Source organism: Pelophylax lessonae (genome assembly GCF_965119305.1).
Source record: "Pelophylax lessonae genome assembly, chromosome: 6".
Taxonomy (NCBI): domain Eukaryota; kingdom Metazoa; phylum Chordata; class Amphibia; order Anura; family Ranidae; genus Pelophylax; species Pelophylax lessonae.
In genome coordinates, this window is record NC_138773.1 from 78,783,087 (window position 1) to 78,804,268 (window position 21,182).

The following is a 21,182-nucleotide window of genomic DNA, read 5'->3' on the forward strand; positions in this document are numbered from 1 at the left end:
CAATAGGCCACCTGAAACCTCAGCATTATTAATTGCAGATGTATGGTACACTGCCGATCGGGCGACTGACTGGGGGTTTAATTACTCCCAGATGGATTCGCCTGAGTGCAGATAACGGGTCAACCGTTCAGATCTCATTCCGTAATGGGATGGTCTAAGTTCAATGGGCAGGGTTCTCATGGGATTTTGTGTCTGCAGAGGTGGTGTGTGAGGGATATCCGGGCGGACTCTCCATACAGTGTTTACCTTCCGGCGGAAGGTGTCATGAGGTCCTTCCGGTTGGCCTGTTCGCTGCCCTATTGGCTGCAATGTTGATGGTGCTGAGCATAAAGAGGATGGGTTCGTTGGTCTGGCCGCACCCCCAGTTGAAGTCCGGAAGTGACGAAACGTGTCGGGGCGTGGCCAGATCACGCACCCTATCGTGGACTTTGGCAGCGAAAGAACTTCCGGGACTACCCGACCTGGCGTGGAGCCAGATTTGAGTAAGATTGGAGGTTCCGCTACTGCCTTGCATTTTGAGATGAGCGTGTTTTTACTACTATACAAGTGAGTGCAATGTATGATTATTTGGTGTGAATAAAATTTATCAGACATACTGCACTAGGGAAGTTATCTCTTTATTTTCCATACGGTTGGGAGAGAGTGTGAAAAAAGGGCTACTGCACTGAAGTGGAAACCATCTTTACCTGTGGTGTGACCTATCCTATGGTAACATTGGGATCTGTTACTTACATGCGCAGCATGCTCATTTATGAGAGTAAGTGAGCAAATGCATCCGGTGAGTGGCCATTTCTTACTTCCCCTGCACTTGGTGGTGGACTTGTGGTGATCCTATCAGATTGCACAGAGTTTTGGCATATATCCAAACACTGTCATCATTAATACATGAATTTTTATGGTGATTGAAGATCTGAAAGTGGACTGATGTTCATATTTCACCTATGGGATCATTTGACTAAAAGACTGTGAGGACTGTTTATCAACCGCACTGTCAACTTGGTGATCATCCACGGGTGATAGTAGGAACTCTTCCGGGAACTTTTTTAGATTGTTCTAGCGCTACTATTATTCCTTTTTTATACCTATTACAGGCCGTTGTTTTGTTTTTATCCAAATAACTTACGTTTTTTTTTATTATGCATTTGTCTCTTATGTCTGTTTGTATTGTACATATTTGTAAGTTATACAAGATATGACCTACTGTTGATCATTTTTAATGTATCAAATAAACTTATATTTTTTATACTAATTGGATGTATGGTAGCCTATATAGTCCCACCCCAAGGGGGGCTTCCTTGTTTTTCTTACAAAAAAACCTAAACCGAAAATTAATCCTGGGAGTGGAAAAACCCGCTTAGTGCCACACCAAATCAGGGGAAGTGCATCCAAAAACCATGCAATATAGAAAATAACCCCACCAGGATAAAGCACCTCAAAGGATACTGATAGCGGTATAAAAATATGATTTATATGACATCAAAAAAATACAAAAGCCATTGACCAAGTGAGTTAGCAACCCCAGTTAGGGGGAACCCCAGCCCCAGCCCATTACCCACCTTGATCCCCCCCATCCCACCCGAGTGCCCCCCCCCCACCCAGAAGACCCCCCACTTCAACTTCTCAAAATATGCCCTGTCACCTAGACCCCCCTCCCAATCCCAATTCTCCCCTCCAGCAGCAGATGATAACCTCCAAAAAAGTGCTTAATGGGGGCAAAAATGCCCAGGTTGTGCCTGGCCAGGCTGAATATTGTGAAGAGGGTGTAGGTGGGCTGGGGTTCCTGGCTCATTTGGTCAATGGCTTTTGTATTTTTTGATGTCCAATAAATCATATTTTTACACCAATATCATTTGCCTTTGAGATGCTTTATCCTGGTGGGGTTATTTTCTATATTGCAGGGGTTTAACTCTCCCTTATTCTATCAAAAATGAAAAAAACTTTTTCCTTTAGTTCTACTTTAAGCTCTGATGATTACATCAAAGAGAAAACCAGTAAATGTTATAACAGCTCACATCACCAGTTTATAAAAAAACAAAAGGGAGCTGCACCAAGAAAGGTACACATAATTCTAAATATTCACTTGTCTCATTTACAGTGACAGTAATTACAAAATGACCATCTCCATGGCTGACTGGCCATCCACAGCAGCAGAGGTAGGTTGCTACAGTCGATACAAATTTCACCCAAATGTGAAGATGTTTACACACAAAATATATCATTTAAAATACTCTCTGCAAAACACAGGCATTAAAAATAAAGAGAACCGAAAAGTGCCTTTAAGTGTAGTATCTCTAAAATCATTTATTTCCACATAAAAAGGGGCAACTCACATTTTTTTTGTAAGATTATAGGCTCATATAGACTGGTCATCATGTAGATGGTAGAACTCCTGGGGTCTACCGGCTGGATGCCACGATGTAGCAGGGTGGCTGCCAATCACTCTTTCTGCTGATCGGCAGCACCCCCTTCTACATCGTGGCATTCCATCATCTACACTCTGACCAGTCTACAGTATCTCACAAAAGTGAGTACACCCCTCACATTTTTGTAAATATTTTATTATATCTTTTCATGTGACAACACTGAAGAAATGACACTTGACAATGTAAAGAAGTGAGTGTACAGCTTGTATAACAGTGTAAATTTGCTGTCCCCTCAAAATTACTCAACACACAGGCATTAATGTCTAAACCACTGGCAACAAAAGTGAGTACACCCCTAAGTGAAAATGTCCAAATTGAGCCCAAAGTGTCAATATTTTGTGTGGCCATCATTATTTTACAGCACTGCTTTAACCCTCTTGTGCATGGAGTTCACCAGAGCTATACAGGTTGCCACTGGAGTCCTCTTCCACTCCTCCAGGACGACATCACGGAGCTGTGGATGTTAGAGACCTTCCATTTAAGGATGCCTCAAAGATGCTTAAAAGGGTTTAGGTCTATAGCCATGCTTGGCCAGTCCATCACCTTTACCCTCAGCTTCTTTAGCAAGGCAGTGGTCATCTTGGAGGTGTGTTTGGGGTCATTATCATGTTGGAATACTGCCCTGCGGCCCAGTCTCCAAAGGAAGGGGATCATGCTCTGCTTCAGTATTCCACAGTACATGTTGGCATTCATGGTTCCCTCAATGAACTGTAGCTCACCAGTGCCGGCAGCACTCATGCAGCCCCAGACCATGACACTCCCACCACCATGCTTGACTGTAGGCAAGACACACTTGTCTTTGTACTCCTCACCTGGTTGCCCCACACACGCTTGTTTATCTTGGTCTCATCAGACCACAGGATATGGTTCCAGTAATCCATGTTCTTAGCCTGCTTGTCTTCAGCAAACTGTTTTCTGGCTTTCTTGTGCATCATCTTTAGAAGAGGCTTCCTTCTGGAACAACAGCCATGCAGATCAATTTGATGCAGTGTGCGGCGTATGGTCTGAGCACTGACAGGCTTACCCCCCCCCCCTTCAACCTCTGTAGGAGGTATGGCCGCACTCATACGTCTATTTCCCAAAGACAACCTCTGGATATGACGCTGAGCACGTGCACTCCACTTCATTGGTCAATCATGGTGAGGCCTGTTTTGAGTGGCACCTGTCCTGTTAAACTGCTGTATGGTCTTGGCCACCATGCTGCAGCTCAGTTTCAGGGTCTTGCCAATCCTCTTATACCCTAGGCCATCTTTATGTAGAGCAACATTTTTTTTTTTTTTTAGCTCCTGGGAGAGTTCTTTGCCATGAGGTGCCATGTTGAATTTCCAGTGATCAGTATGAAAGAATGAGACCGATAACAGCAAATTTAACACACCTGCTCCCCATTCACACCTGAGACCTTGTAACACTAACGAGTCACAGGACGCCCTGGAGGGAAAATGGCTAATTGGGCCCAATTTGGTCAGTTTCACCTAGGGGTTTACTCACTTTTGTTGCCAGCCGTTAAGACATTATGGCTGTGTGTTGAGTTATTTTGAGGGGACAGCAAATTTACACTGTTATACAAGCTGTACACCCACAACTTTACATTGTAGCAAAGTGTCATTTGTTCAGTGTTGTCACATGAAAAGATATATTAAAATATTTACACCAATGTGAGGGGTGTACTCACTTTTGTGAGATACTGTATATGAGCCTCTAATCTTACAAAAAAAATGTGGGTTGCCTCTTTTTATGTGAAAGTAAATGATTTTAAAGATACTACACTTAGAGGCACTTTTCTGTTCTTCTTTCCATTTGGCATACAGAGTCAGCTTCTACTCTCTGAAGAGCTTGCCTTAAGTGAACTTTTCTCCAAAAACCTTGCTTTTGCAAACAGCCCCCATGGACCCTTATGGTTGTTAATTTATTCTATGAACTGTCCAATAGACTCTTTTTAGCAACCTTTTATACCTTCTATGCACCTGCTTTACCTCCTATTTATTAAAAATTAAGGCATTAGTAATGGTAAGGGCTCCTAATTATGGGCATTAAAAAATGATTTTTTTAAAGCTTTTCTGATGCTATAGTGATGCTCCCTATGTGCATTCTGGTATAATAGCTCTTCAAGGGCTGTTATTTAATACAGTTAATGCTGTGATGCCTACCAGCCATTTTCTGTCAATTTAACACTCTGCATTATTAGCACTGATCCATCTTATAACTGGAAAAAGTTCCATCTGAAATTATCAATGCAAAGCGAGGTACTTGTAAGAGATTCTGTGTACACACACATGAATATTTATATCATGAATAATGACACAAGTCAATGAGCATTGAAGGGGGCTTTCCCAAAGCTCAAAGAATGCCACTTGTATTTTTAAGGTTATACCAATGTGAATTACTCAGGTAGTCAAATATCATCAGATTTAGTGTATTCTACAAGCTCTTCATTCTCTTTTCTATAGGACTGGATTTTTCATGTCCTCTCATATGAAAAGGACTCCAGCACTGACATCACTGTAAATAGGTAAATACGTTCATACAGAAGGTGTGTTTTCAACAATAGTGAAACATTAAAAGCACATTTTTGGAAGAGGTAAAAAAATTTAATTTCTCCATTAAACACATCCCAAAAGAAGCCTGTATGGAGGAAATATGTAGACTGCCATTGCCTTCTGAAAAAAACAAACTGGGTGATTTGGGCCACAGTGTCTTGCATGACTATATTCTAAAACTTCAGCCTAAAGGGCAGAAGAAGTGGCCATTGACAACTGAGCTAAATAAGACACAGATGATGCAATATACTCCAGGGACAAGATAAAACATAATTTTAAGCTGCAGATGTCTGCCACGTCACTATGTTTGCTTCAATCAGCATTAGAGTCATTAGTAGAGTGTAGGTTGGGGGCACCAGGGACAGCAGAACTGTTTCCCTTCCCCTCTTATGTCTAGAGTCAGGCATGCTGCAGCCACATGGCGGATAGGAAAAGTAAGGCCCAGGGTACAAAGCAAGGTCTCAGGTATTCATGAAACCCAAACAGTTGATAGGAAATGAGGGTTTGATGGACAGAGGTGACCCAAGTCACTGTAGGCAAGCAGCGGGAACAGACCAAAGATTGTACCGTAGTTCCACATGTCTCTATGCAAGCAGGAGCAAAAGCAGCGAGATACTCCCTTGATCCTGAATGGAAGGAATAAGAGCACAGAGTACACATGTGTGATACCCCACCCAGCAGCTGACATCAGCACTCAGTCCCACAGTGTTAACCCCTACCACAGTTGAAACCAGCAAAAAGGGGGAAATTCATCTAAGTGAATGAATGGTCTCCTAGAGTTCAGCCCAATTGGCCTGGTCATAGAGTGAGCCTTCAGAGACCGGGCAAGTGCAGAGGCAGTACCAATGGCTTTGGATCTGGAAAGCGCTCCTAGGCTAACTTGTTACCAGAATGGTGTCTAGAAAGCCAAATATATGGAGCCTAGTGCCCAGAGGTCACTTCCAGGCTATCCCCACAAAGTCCACACCAGCAGGATCCAGATGTGGCACTTCAAAAGCCCGACTAACTATGGCCAGGCCAAGTAGCTTACTATGGCTTACTATGGCCAGATATCAGCTCTAGCAACATTGTAGAAAGGACATTGAAGAAATCCTCCTAGGACACTAGTAAAAACGTAAGGCATGCTGGTAGTTGGAGAGTTTAACCTGGGCTGGCCTACAGGTTTTGTTTGCTAGTGTCCAATCTTTCTGTAGTTGGCAGTATGAACTAAAAGTGGAATACCCATAAAAACTTGATACAAATATTGTTCTTTAGCAAGAAAACTACATTCCACATTATTAATTTTGCTACCAAATGTGGTGTGTGCAGTAAATTGCCTCCATTGTTCCTGTTTCTTCTTGCTAGAGGTTTCCATTTTACTGAAGTCTAGAGCTACTGAACAACAGTAAATCTGTAGGCTATCAGCAGATCAGACTCTACAAATTCAGCAGTGCCTACAAATAGAGAGCAGCTGAGCATGTGCAGAGCAGGGTGAGATAGTGTATTACTGGATTTTAAACAGTAAAGGTCCCATTTTTAATGTTGTACACTGCTATACCTACAAAAGGGGCCAGCCTAAAGTGATCTAGGACTTAATTTTCTGATTAAAAGTTCCACTTGAAGGCGAATGACTTCCAATGTCCCTCAATGAAAATAAAATTTGTGCTCCTGCATTGTCTATTTAATAGAGACACAGGTAGCCATTTCAACACATATTACACATATTACACAGGCATGATCCACTTTTGTTGCCATAAAAAAAACCCACCCTTGTAAATGTAATGCACCAATTGCTGAAGTGCACATAAATAGAGTGTGGCTGCTGGAGACTAGGATTGCTAAGCTACAAAAAAAAAGTAAATAAAGTGAAAATAGTATTTTTTAAAATGGCCGTTATTTATGATACACAGTGTTTAAAAAAACTGAATGTCATCCAGTTAAGGTTTACATTTACTTTAAATCCTTGCCAAATTCTCATAATCTAGATGCAGTAGGTTCAGTGGTCACACCTTTCGACTATTACAATTCTAGTTTGTATTGTAGAATTCAGGAAATCACTATTTTAAACCTATCACTTTCATTCGTTATTGTTTTCAGGGATGGCATCATGAGGCTGAATATCTACTTTGAAGAGTTTAACTACCGCAGTATTTCAGAGTCAGCAACCACCACGGTAAGTGGGACTGGAAGGAAGCTCTATAGAGAGTATTTGAGTAATAGCAGAATTTGCCCCCTACTGGCACACAAATGTAACAGACCTTACATATAAAGTGGCTTTATAGAGTTCTTTTTTCCTATAACAACCAATCAGACTCTATTTATCATGTTCTGTCTTAAAGCTAACAGTTACGTATGTCAATTTTTTCATAGTTACATTGGTATCCCCATGGAAGTTGAAAATCACTGTAGTAGGCACCGCTACTACCGTGATTTCCACTTGCTTGCGGGTCGTTTGTCGAGCGGCTGCACTACTACATTCTGAACACATAAAGCTGCTCACTCGACACAGGTGCCATTCAGGGAACACTTTTTATGTCCTCAATAATTTCAAAGCGTTCCATGATTGGAAGAGGTAGAGAGGTGGGCGATGATGTCACAATCTTCACCTCGTCCAATGAGAGAACACTTTGCATTCACTAAATAGCATCTGGGTTGAGCAGATAACCCTCTGTGCCCAGTAAACAGCAGGGCAGCCACTCGCCACTGGACAGGAAAGCTAGTGGCAATCGACACAGTATCAGTGCCTACTACAGTGATTGCCAGTTTCTAGGAGGATCCCACAGATATGGCACATACTTACTTTCATTGGTACAAGCTGGACCAATCTAACTATGTAAAATACCTAAACTTCAGCTTTAGAGCACAACTCCAGGAACAACTATTTTTTTGTTTCTTTAATAATAAAATTAACACTTTCATTATGTTATTACTTAAAGAAATCTCTAAGCACTTCTGAGCGCTGGAGCTGTACTTCTGGCGTCCACTGCACTGGAAATGTCCTATGAACTGCACCAGTTTGAGTGTTGTTCCATCGTACTCCTTCACTCTCCTGTGCCATTCACAAAGCATAGCACAAACATCATCACTGTAAGAGCTTGTGGTAATAACAAAATGATGGTAATAATTTGAGTATTAATGATTGGAAAACAACATAGTTGTGCCTGGAGTTGAGCTTTAAATTTGGAACAAAAACAGAGGAAGTTGATTGATTGCTACATGTAAAAAGGTGCTCGCCTATACAACACTTCCATACACAAGTCCCAGGAAGAGGAAGTGTCTGACCTTTCTGTTGGTGTTAAGAAAATATTGATTCTACTGTGTTATCAGAGATATCATTTCTCACCATGTAATTACTTTGTAATCTCTCTGTAAATTTTACTGTCCATAAAAGTGAATTACTCCCCACAAGTCACTCCAGCCTCAATCCTCTAAACAGTATAATTATTTAGTCCAGCTACAGCATGCACACACTTATTAGACTCTTTTGCCATATTAAAAAATATATATATTTACAGCCAGACATTAGTTTCCTAGTTTATTGGCAGCTTAATGGGTGCAGCGGGTGACATTCTATTTCTGTGGGTTACCACTGCTCATGCTGCTAGGGAAAATAAAAATTAGTTACTTTTTGGAAAAAAAAAAATAAAATTAGTCTGGTGTGTCAGGACCAGCAGGAGACTGTTGGTCAGATTAAGAGGCTTTGATGCTTCTAATGCAGTACTGAGGGAAAATGTAGGCAAAATTGTGACCTGAAGCTTTACTGCGGGTCAACTGCCAGAGGACATAGTCAGCCAAGACCAGGGATCAGAATCATGTGAACTTAAACGTGATAACTATGATACACAGGGACAGAAGGAACAACGACCAAAGAGTGTGTCACTAGTGGGTGGACATGGCTTGTAAGTGGGCAAGAACTGAATTTTGCCAAAGCAACGAATAGTGGTGATGGAATTGTGTGCAAAAACACTCCCCAGACTAGGACCCTCACCAAAACAGACAAACAGACTGACTGACACATATGAGCTCCAGGTGTATAATAAGGCACTTGATCATACCCCAAAGACAGATGCAAGTGGACAGCTTGTACTTGGAAAGGAGGTTGTCAGGAGAGACCACACCAACATAAACTATCAAACAACATGTGTCGGGAAAGACATTTACCAGAAAAGACCACACAAACAACAGCTAGTGCTGGGAAAATAAGGTTACCAGGAAAACAGACTAGACAAAAGCAAGGCTAAATACTTAGGTCATAGCAAACAAAGCAGCAGCTAAGCACATAGAAACTGGACATGGATCAGACGAGTATGTACCAGCAAGAGGCAAATTGACACACCCGATAAAATAGCAGTAGAAAGAACGAAGACACCAGACAGGTGGGAATGGGATGGAGTAGGGTGGAGATACCAAGCGATGAACAGGAGCTATACAACAGATAGCAAGGGAGAAGCAAAGAGAGGTGTGCACTGTAAGGACAGCATATGGGGCTGTGCAATACATGCAACCAATCCATTTCTAAATATTTGGCCGGCAACCAGATCCTCACACTGTCACAAGTGTTCTCCAAATACACCTGTATTAGCAGTATTCTTCCCTCCCCTATCCATTAGTATAAATGTCTATGTGTCTCAGAAGCGAAATTACAAGTTTCAGGAATGCAGTCACTGCAGAAGATACTTTACCCTGAGGGAGATCCAATGAACCGTCATTCAAAATCTGCTGCCAATTTTAGCATTGACATAGCTTTTTCTGGTTGAAGAAAAGTTTGTTCCTCACCATTTGGGCATAAAGTAACCTTGTCACTTTGTTATAGAATTTAGAAGTCAGCAAATACTAAAATTTCCTGCTGCTAGCATCTCTGAATGCTTTCTCAACCCTGAGAATTCTGTTGAAGTCCACACTGAAACCAAAACCTCTGGGGGTGTCCATCTCTGTGGTCCCCCGCTACTCTCACTGGTTCCTCCTACTGATTTTCCAGTCACTCCTGTACCTTTTAATGGGTGGAGGTGAGAGGGAGGACCCAGTGAGAACTAGAACCCAGGGGATGGACACTCCCAGAAGTGTGCATTTCAGTGGACCATTTCTCAGGATCGGCATACCTTAGGCGGCAGCAGGAAGGGTATTTACTGGCGATTTTTATCTTTATGGCTTAATCTAATTTCTATACTATAGAGACAGGGTTGCTTTAAAGCTGAATTCCAGGCAGCTTTTTAAAATAACTTGTGGGTGCCCCCTCCCCCCAGGATAGTAAGGGTTAAATGCCTAATTTAGGGGTGTAAAGCAGAGAAACATGTTATTGGGCTCCTACAACTGACACACTTGGATGTGACAGAAGCTTGCGCCCCTCTCACCATTCTCTGTGGTCCTTCTCACCAGTCCCTATCATATCTGCGCCCTGTAATGATGTAGAGGCTGGTGGGAGGAACCATAAAGTTCGGTGGGAACACTGGCATCTGACATACTCTTTTGTCAGTTTTGCCGTGCAGTAGAACAACGATTCCACGAATGAGCACTTAGAGGGGTATATAAGACAAAAAGAAGAAAAGAATGGGGAAGTGTTGAAGCTCAGACCAAGGTCTGTCAATCACGACCCCAAAACACCAACTAAGGGCACTCCAGACAGATATATGAAAAATAGTGCAAAATTTTATTAGGCACGTATGCCTTGAAAATAGGGAGTACAGACAAAAACATCAGGGTGGTGAACCGTAAACTGCATGACAACTTAGAGGGGTATGTATACTTTAGGAGTCTTCTTTTACAGGAGATTTTTGTTTATCATTTTTATTTCATTGACAGGGTCACATTGACTCTTCTTGTTACATTCCACTTTAGCATAGGTTGAATTTTATAAGCAACATCAGTCCTGATTGGTTCAGTGTTGGTTTCTGTTAAGCCTTACCTGATCTTACTTCTCAGTGTATTTTCTATCCAACAGGTAGTGTTGCTGCTGTCAAACCTGGGAGGTCAGTTTGGATTCTGGATGGGGGGCTCAGTCTTGTGCATCATTGAGTTTGGAGAGATCATCATAGACTGCATTTGGATCACTATCCTCAAGATCCTAGCTTGGAACAGAGACAGAAGGCAAAAGAGGCGACGTCCACAGTATAATGATCCACCACCAACCGTGGCTGAGCTGGTAGAGTCCTATTCTAATCCTGGTTTCCAGCATGAAGATTCAAATCAAGTTAGCATGCCGATACCCGGCACTCCACCTCCGAACTACGACTCTCTGCGCATGCAACAGATAGATGCAATTGATGTAATATCCAGCGATGATGAATCGTAATGTTATAATTATAGAATGACTACTAACACACAGTGTTCATCTGTTAATTATTAACTAGTCAATATTTTCAACGCATCTACTATTATAATATTGTGTAAGAATAAATTATAATTACTGAGTAATAGTTATATGGCATGACCACAAGAAGCACATGTTTAGTGCTGAAGAAGTTTGACCAAAGAGACCAGATGTCTTCTTTTCCAGTACCTTTTTAATCTGGTCCAGTAGAGGGATATACATAAGCAATGGTAAAAACAATGAGCCTGGTTAACTAAACTTTACTTAAAGGGCCATTATACAAATTATATATAATGTGAATTTTGTATGTAAAATAAAATGCATCTATATAAAAAAAAGAGATATATTACATTTATGTAAATCTGCTGCAAAAGTATTGCCTTGTGTTGTCTGCCGTCTTCGGCAGCACATTTAAATCGGGAGTTATTTCCTAGGAGATTACTTAAGAAGTAAACCATTAATTTTCTTTTAGCTTCTTTTGACATAACTTCTGTTAATATACAGCCACATTCATAAATGTATCTATGAATGTTAATAAAACTCCTGTAAAAACCAGTGTATGAAAATTGTGTAATTGATCTTTCATGACTCCACTAAACTTCTGCTGAAAATTAAATTAGGCTCTGAGAAGCATACAGGGCACCCAGGTTACTTAAGCCCCGTACACACGAGTAGAAATTCGGTCGGGAATTTCGTCCGACGACCGATCTGCCGATTTTCGGCTTGTTAGTATGGTGCTTCCGACAACCGACTCCGACTTTTCGGCCGAAAAAATCCTGGTGTGCAGGCTATATAATTTTTGTCGACCGTCAAAACACGTCAGATTTTCGTCTCATTAGTACAGATTTTGATGGGGAAAAATCTTATGAGCACGACTAGGCATGCTCAGAGATGAAAGAACACAAAGAAAGCAATCCAACACATAACATCACTTCTGAAGTAGAATTCTGTCGTGTTGGAAAATTTGTGTGCAGTCTAGGCACATTCCAACCAACGAAACACAACTCTGGACAAAAGATGGACGACCGGTCGGCAGAAATTCGTTGCGTGTGTACGAGGCTTTAGTCAATAGGTCAGTTTTTCATCTGGATCTTGCGCTTTGTCTGTAATCTAGTGATCCATTACCAAGCTACTTCTTGCTGCCCCTTGTATAAGGAAAGTATGATGCAAATAAATTCCAGAAAAGAAAAGTTCTTCCTGACCACTGATCACGTTTTAACCTGCTTTAGAAATTTGAATTTGTTTGGTGATATAGGAAACAGAAATAGAGAAAATAAAAAGTACAGACTTGAGGAAGCACAATAATACTTCCTTTATACTGACCTTGTTGGATGGTCAGTGACAATTTTGATCTTTTAAAATTTAGTGGTTTAGAGGCTAGAAAAGTAAATTCCTCAATCTTAGCTGCAGCTGAAAATACTCCGCAATCCCAGCAGAGAAAAACAACAAATATAAAATCAACGCTAACTATTATAATCCTTCACTCCCCAGTCCATAAAAGTTTAATTCAAGGGATCCTGAACCCCTTATAGTCCAAGAAAAACTATATAGTGTAGTATGTTTAACTCCACATGTGTATCAACTGTATCATTATAATGTGCTTACATCAACAATGATAAAAAACGTCTCCAATAGACCACAAGATGTGTTCTTATATGTACACCCTTACCCTCCACCTTTTCAAAAACAGCCATCCATAAGACTACAATTTAACCCTTCTCTGTGCTTTTATACCCTCTCTGGAAAAATATTCCTCCCCTTTCTCCAAATGGGTGTCAGAAGCATCCAAAGAGGAATATATAGTGTAATACCTTTTTTCACAAAGTATAATATGTGCTACTCACAAAAATGTGTTTAGAAATGTCAGAGGCGTAACTAGAACCTTCAGGGCCCCGGTGCAAGAAACCGGCCTGGGCCCTTCCCTTCAAGCCTGGGGAACCACTACCATTGATCCTGGGGCCCTTTACTCTCATTGCAGGACCCTTTATTACAGTCCCGCAGCGGGACCCTTTCACAAGTTCTGCAGTGGGCCCCCTTCCTGCTATTTTGGGGCCTCCCCACGGTGGTGGAATGCCAGGGCCCGGTTGCAAGTGTGACCTTTGCAATCCTGGAAGTTCACCCACTGGTGTCAGTTTTTTTTTTTTGGTATTTTAATTGTATTATTTTTTTTATCATTTAATTTTATTTTTTTTACAGTGTCACTGACTATGACTCTGTCCATTCAGAAAAGGAAGGAGCTGGTAAATTACATATTTACCAACCCCTTCCTGGTTCTCTAGTGTGACACACCCCCTGCAGCAGCCAGCAGGAGAGAGGAGGGAGCATAGTTGGGGGGGGGGGGGGGGGGCAGGGGAGCACAAGGGCCCAGAGATAGCAGAATACAAGTGAACTGGATAGGATGAGTGGCGGGGGCAGCACACAGAGGAACTCCTGCAGCTAGAGGAGGAAAAAGGAGGACAGTGATTTCTCTACATGCTGCCCCCGCCGCCCCTCTTATCCAGGTGTACAGGGGAGCCACACAGGCCCCCTGGAGCATGGGTCCCAGTTGCAATTGCAGCCCCTGAGAAACGTGTCTATTCCTAAAAACTTGCAAAAACAAAAATAAAGTATATAGTGTAATACCCTTTAAAACATAAATTGTGAAATGGTGCCAGTGCTATCTTATAACCACTGTGGAAATGTGTTTCCAAGCCCACTAGTCACTATGTGATCACCCCGTGCACCTTCCTGTTAGTATATAAACTCCTTTCCAAAAAAAAAAAAATTTGCCATTAACACTCCTCTTGATCTTCCATTCTTTAGCATTAGGACTCCCAATGCTAAAGAATGATCAAAAAGGGACCTTAATGCAGCAATCTTGTTAAGATCCAGTATTTATTACATAGCATTACACAGAACTCAGATTCAAGGTGATTGTACTGAGGAGATACAGAGGCTTCTATTGCTATTTTTTCTAATAACACTTGTTTCCTGGCTATCATTCTCCTCCTGTAGCCTCCATGAGTCATGGACCTCAAACAAGTATAGAGGTTAGTAATTCCGATCTTAAGCATTTGTTACCCCAACATTTTATATTCCTGATATGTGTCTGCTGTACCGTGTACTTGTATGAAAAAGTATCTTCTCTTTGTATTACTTCCTTTGTGTGAAAACTCTAGTGTTCCTGCCTCTGCTTTCATATTAAAAACTGACCACACTAAGCTGGAGAGCACAGTGTGGTCTGTTCTCTAGCTATGCTAGGGATTCAGTGTACTCTTTTCCAATAACCAGACCTGTCCTGACATGGCCCCCCTGCACATGCTGCCACTGGGAAGCTTAATGTCCTGCTGCTTCTCCTTCCCTCAGCTCTTATTCAGCTGAGAACAGAAGGAACACAGGAAATGTAGTCACATATAAAAAGGAAAAGAAGTATTTATAATATGTTTTTTTAACTATACACAACTGTTTCCTTTCATGTCTATTTCAAACTGAGTGGGTTGTTTTACAAGGTGATCGTTTACAACCACTTTAATGCTGACTTGCGTGATCTGCCTACTTGGACTTTGAAATGCAGTTCTTGAAAAAAGAAAAAATACACTAAAAAACACATTAAAACTTGCAATGTGAAGAAAGTGCATTCCAGCAAAATTGTGCATACTTAGGTTTCCCAGGATGCTATAAGGCCCTATAATGTCACTGGCATCTAGATGTAAGCCAGAGTCTAAAATAAGTAACTTTTTATTGGTAATTGTTTTTTTTTTTTTTTGTAAGTTTTTATTTTAGAGCTATTCATTTTTCACAAAGAGGAGTGGGGTGTGCAAACAGTTTGGGGATAGTTTTGAGTGAAAGACTGCTTTCAGTTTTATTCTTTTGTAAGTAATTTCAACATATGTATATTCCAATGCTGGTGCTTTCAAATAAAGTAGACCCTACACTTACAGTATACAGTAAGAAGACCTTCAGCGTGAACTTGCGCTTACAGTGAGCTCTGACGAAGAGGGTCTGTCCCCCGAAACGTGTAAGATTTTCCACCATGTGGCCGTAGAGTCACCCGTCTCACCAGTTGGAACGTTGTATATGACATGCTTGATTTTATTCCCACTTTGTGGTAATGCACTAGGCAGGGGGTCAGCAACATGTAGATTGTGATATACCCGTAGATCGCGGCCTGGGCTTGCTGACCTGCCTTTCCAGAGCATCAGAGTGTCAGAGTACAATGCAGAGGGACTACTTGTAAATTTGGAGCTGTAATACAGAGCAAGAGCCGCATAAGCCGTTGCCTCCTCTGTAGTGCTGGCTCCTGTCCAATGTGGATTGATACCAACTGCACTCCATCTCTTATCCTTGCTAGCGGTCTCCAGAGTGGTGCCAGCAACAGGAAAGAAGAGATCTTCAGGTCAGTGTGAAACAATACACTGGGCATAATAGTATAAGGCTACTTTCACAGTGATGTACTGCAATTTACCAAGACCGTGGGTGCAGTGCATTGTACCTGCAGCTTTCCTGCGGGTTTTCTGCGCTTAGCCATAGACTTCAATTATATTCTGTGGGTTTTTGTGCACTTTCTGAATGCAGGAGTTTTGCTGTAATTTTAATAGAAGCCTTTGGCAAAGCTCAGCTAACCCAGGAAAGTTGCGAATGCACTGCGCAGCAGGTAAACCACAGCACATCATTGTAAAAGAAGCCTTATAATGGGCTCAGAACATTAAGGGTTAATTTACATTTGCAGTTTGGGGAGTGGTAAGACATGTTGTTAACGCCCCCCCCCCCTCGCCCCAACCGCAAACTCTTAAGCTGCAGAGGCCAGCACTGTACACATGTCGCAGATGCAGCATGAGTTATACGCCCTGTTATGGTTGGTGGGTGTAGCATTTGCCAAACATGACCCATTCAACTGAATAAGGCCACTCTGCAAATGCCCTGCAACTGTGTGCAGTACAGCTAACAAGGGGTTAAAGCAGACAGCATTGTGTTGCTTTCTCACCACCTGCTTTAACCCCTTGGACCCCGCAGAAGAATGCAGTTGCAGGGCACTTGCAGAGTGGCACCATTTACTTGAATGGGTTGCGATTGGCAGGAGGTAGCACCAACCAAAAGCAACAGGGAGCTTAATTCCTGCTGCAGCGTTTGTACACTTTTGGCTGCTGTCTCAGCAGCTAAAGGGGGAAGGGTTTGGGGGGCAGGGAACTCAAATGCAGAGTTTTACTACCCCCCAACTTTACATGTGAACGAGCCCTAGGGTTCCGCTGTGGAATGCAACTAAGGGCTCATTCAAAAGTGCAGCAGGCATTGCAGCTTCTCTGAAAAGGGATCTGAGTGTGTTTGAAAGGTGGTGAGGAGGCGATATGTTGCCTCCTCATCATCTGTTTTAAACCCATGATTGTCGTGCAATGCAAACGGTTGTGACACGGTAGTAAGGAAACTAGAGGTTTATATCAGGTGTGAGGAGGGGACACTATGCCCGGTGATCTCTGACTTTTCCATTACGTTCAAGAAGATCTCCACATCTTTAAGGTTGCCTACCCCTTCACAAGGCATTTGCACCCTCTTGTGTATATTTTTTCAGTGCTTAGAGGGACCGCCCGGTCCGAGGAGGGCTGCAACGCTGAAAGCATTGCCTATCTTAGTCCTGTTTGGGGAAGTCCTGGGATTGAGCGCTTGATGGTGTTTTTGGTTTGCCCTTATAGTAAAGTTGGGTTCACACTTAATATGGATTCGACTCACAGCAGGGGTCTAGTGCATCCCTGTTCTCCGTTTGAGGGACGAATCAGGCCCCAATTTTTGCCTGAATTCGGACTTGCCTGAAAACGGAGATGCATAGGACCCTTCTGCAGTGCGCTCCGTGGCTGCCCCGAAGATGTGTGAACTGGCTCTGTTGAGAGCCAGGCACACTCTCTTGTCATGCAAATTGGATGCGGAAAACCTACATCCAATTCGCATAAGTGTGAACCCAGCCTTAGCCTGATTCTCCATCAGTTCTCTAAAAGTACCTATGTACTGATCCTATTCTGCTGAGATTTTTGCTGTGTCACATAACCTCTTCTTCAGAATCCTCCCAATCGTGCCCTGCTCTGTGAACTCTATTCATTCTTTCCAGTGTACAGATTGTAGTGTTCAGTGTCATTTCACTTCCCCAGAATTTTGGACAAAGGGAAAGGTTTCTGGTTCTTTAATTAGTATAATCATGCTGAAGTACAATTATGCCTTCTTCAAACCAAAGTTATCTTTAAGTCATTTTCTTCACAAATCAAATAAAACAAAAGGCTTTTATTCCTCATTGTAGGATAATGAGCAGAGCAATGCAAATCAATCACCCATGGGCCAACTGCTTGAGATGAAGTCTGAAATTACAGTAATTTATTCCACGTCACACCCAGAGGTTTCAGTGTTTTTGGCCATTGTTATTGTGAGATATGGAATCCACAGCATCTATGAACTAGGGTTTGGGGTAAAACAATGCAGGACAACCAGTCAACTAGAATACAGAAAAATGTAGCACAGCCTTTTTGAAGTAATTTTGTCACAAGAAAAGCATGCAGGTTGCCACTAGTAGCTTCCTTTTTAAAAAGGTTTGTTGCCTAGCTGTGTCTTGTGTAATACTTTTTGAGATACACACCAGAATTATGCATGTAACTGAGATAGAAAAATATCAGAATTCCTAATCTCTATACTCTTTCCAGGTCAGCATCTTAGGAAACACTGAAGCAAATGCATCTGCAGGACAACAATTTTTGAAATGCATGGTCAGCAATGGAAGCTTCCATGAATATCTCACAACAGATTTCCTTTAGAGTGGATCTAAAGCTGGATACACACCATACAACTTTTGTTGTTTGATTTACCCTTAGATTTACCTTCAGCTATGTAGTGCTAGGGCCTGCATGATTGCATACAAATTGAAAGTGTTTAGGTTTGACCTCATATTATATGGTTTTGGTAAATCTAATGTAAAAAAAGATTGTATAGTCTTTACCCAGCTTTACCCATTATCTCACCCCCAACCAATACAGCCTGAAAATACACAGACAGCCCTGCGATATTCCTCTTTCAACAGCATAAAGCCAACTGGGCACCCACTGCTTCTGATTTGGTGTCAATGCCTGAGCTTTCAATTACTGCCGCTGCCTTACACAGAGGGCTAGCATCTTCAGCTAGCTGGAGAAAGGGTGGCTAACATTAAATACCGGAATTAGCGCCTCTGTGAAACAGACGTTAGTTACATGTTATCACTCCCACTCCTTTGATCCGTTCCCCTGCATCTTGGTAAAGAAAAACATTTTCAGTTTGGCCCTATTTTCCTGTCTGTCTTTTACTGTAGCCAAATGACATGGCAGTAACTGTGTTCCTTGCATGATCTGAACAGCTTGTGTAGAGCTTATTCATTTTTCCACCTGTTAGTTTTAATGGAGAATATGACAAGCTTGTAAAAAGCAGAAAGAATGTCTAACAGTGTCTTTATTAGTAGTCCTCATGTCACATTGTTTGTTTAGTAAAATTTGAGCTATTGTTTCAGTGACAACAGATAGTTAACATTTAACATTTACTCATAGCTGCCTGATCATGAAAGCATTAAAAAGGCATGAATGCGGTTAAAGGAAAATTCTGATTACACAGCTATATTTCATATACCCTCTCAAACATTTTCCAAAGGCTTGCTTTATTTCCCCGTGTACTGCAGAAATGACAGTTGGAAGTTCAATGGTTATGGATAACAAGAAATGTTCCTGTTAGAGGTTTACATATGTGAGCCCCATAGTGAGAGCAGACTATAATAACTATAGCAAATGAAAAATGAGGGGGGGGGGGGCTTGGGCAGTTCACTAAAGTGCCAGTCAGGTTTACCTTTTATTTGTATCCAACACTGGAAAAATTAAATATGCAATTTGATTGCATGCAATGGGCAACATCTACGGATGGATGGAAAGTAAAATATTTGCTTTCATAGTACATAGTAAGCAATACATATATGGAGGCACCATATATATATACACACACACACACACACACACGCATACATATCTATATACTGTAAAGATTTGTAATCATATTTTGTCAAACTTGTGATTCATAAATTTCGCCCACTTCACACACCCACGCAGGTAAAACCCCTATTTACTATCTTAACAGCTTCCTGTGTCACCTTTCTGTTCACTGAACAATGAATCTGTATCACTGATCCACTGCCTGATAAGCAGACAAGTGACATAAAAATCTGGAAAGACAGAACAGTCAGTAATGGCATCACCTGCCTGGCGGTGGAGAGACGTCTCGCACCTCTCCTGCATCTGCGGCACTCCCTTTGTCTGTGCCGCCATTTAAGCAGAGAGGACAGAACTCCTCCACCAGATCCCGTGCTTCTCTATGTAGCTGCAGCATCCCCTCCTCTCCACCTTCCCTGGTCCCAGCATTCAGCAGACCCTGGCAGCAGACGGCAACCATCCTCTGATCCTCTTCCAGACCCTGCACATTCTGCTTTCCAGCTTTTTCCTGGCAGCAGAGCAAAGTAGAGGGGGTACAATGTGATATAAGGTATGGTGGGAGGCTCTTGACTTCTGATGGTGGGGGGACCCTTGACATTTGATGTAAGGGGGAGTAGGATGCTCTGGACATCTAATCTTACAGATACAACCAGCCTTTTGGGAGCAACCATAATGGGGATGTGGCCCGCATGAAATTTAGTTTGACAACCTTGTACTAGACCTTTGGCAGATAATTAGGGGTGTGAATTGTGCTTAGCAGTTTTCCTGGAGTCCCACTTTAATGGTTTTGTATGATCTCCAGATTTGCTCCTACAGGTCTCCTTGCTAACTGCGTTTGGGTAATGAGCTTTATACACTGAATAACTTCTCTACCAAGCATATTCCTCACATTATCTGAAGCACTGCTCCACTAAGCACAATTTGTTTAGGTAATACAGTAAAGGATTTTCTCCCAGCTTTTTTTTTCTATGACGTAAATGAACACGAGATTGTTTCTAATAAAAATTTTATTTATTGGCAGTAAAGCTTGAAGTATTTTTGAATATCTGATCAGACAGGTGATATTGCACGCTACTTTTGTCCATCACCTTTAAAATAAACCTTTTGAAAATAAAATTCAAGAACAACATGATAACCTGGACACTGAGGGCAGTATATTGTGAAAGGTGGGGTTTCTATTAGTACTCAATGCTTCTCATGGCTGCGATGGAGGATGACAGTTTCCTGGGTAAGGCCTTTGCAGCTTGCCTGTAATCTTCAGGTTTGGTTTTCATTAAGGTGACGATGCTCTGCAAAGTGCGGGTTGGATGTAAACCCAGTGCATCCATCACATTAATTAGATAATCTGGAAAAAATAAAAAATAATTAGGTTACATTGTTAGAAAAATGTGAGAGTTTTGACTTACCATAAAATCCATTTCTCTGATGTTGATTGACTGACACAGCTCCTGATATTCTTAGCCATTGGGTTATACTGCCCCCTACAGGAGTAGGACACTAGGCAGAAAAAAAGTCTGGCTACGCCTATGGGCAGTCCCAGGGGGTATACTCCCTCTCCCTACTATAGGTACTCAGTTTTGTTACAAGCAGTGTCAGAAGAATTACAACTCCAAAGAGGAATGGTTGCTGTGTCTGTCAATGAACATCAGAGAAATCGATTTTACGGTAAGTCAAAAATTCAATTTTCTCTTTCGTTCATTGACGGACACAGCTTCTGATATTCTTAACCATTGGGACGTCCCAAAGCAGTGTTAAACATGGAGGGGTGGGAACAGCAAAATAATTCCCAAGGCTAAACAGTAGCCAGCCAGGAAACAGGAGCTCATCTGGAAAAAATAATACACCCTCAAAGAGGATCAGGTTCTCTCAACAGCAGCCTGCAAAACCTTGAGGCCAAAAGAAGTATCCGCAGATACCAACACATCCAATTTATAAAACTTTGTGAAAGTGTGCACTGACGACCAGGTGGCCACCTTGC

General features: G+C 41.8%; 2 protein-coding genes across 2 annotated transcripts in view; one reads left to right on the plus strand and one right to left on the minus strand.

Moving 5' to 3' along the window:
- The window catches only part of SCNN1B (sodium channel epithelial 1 subunit beta), a 148,507-nt gene extending 136,966 nt beyond the window's left edge, over window positions 1-11,541 (plus strand). The window contains exons 10-13 of the mRNA XM_082260268.1: window positions 2,096-2,153; window positions 4,871-4,932; window positions 7,037-7,112; window positions 10,878-11,541. Coding sequence (XP_082116394.1) covers window positions 2,096-2,153; window positions 4,871-4,932; window positions 7,037-7,112; window positions 10,878-11,228 — 547 coding nt within the window. The 3' untranslated portion in view covers window positions 11,229-11,541. The remainder of the gene's footprint in view (window positions 1-2,095; window positions 2,154-4,870; window positions 4,933-7,036; window positions 7,113-10,877) is intronic.
- Window positions 11,542-20,193: 8,652 nt separating this feature from the next.
- The window catches only part of COG7 (component of oligomeric golgi complex 7), a 119,055-nt gene continuing 118,066 nt past the window's right edge, over window positions 20,194-21,182 (minus strand). The window contains exon 18 of the mRNA XM_082260267.1: window positions 20,194-20,549. Within this exon, the coding sequence (XP_082116393.1) occupies window positions 20,383-20,549 (167 nt within the window). The 3' untranslated portion in view covers window positions 20,194-20,382. The remainder of the gene's footprint in view (window positions 20,550-21,182) is intronic.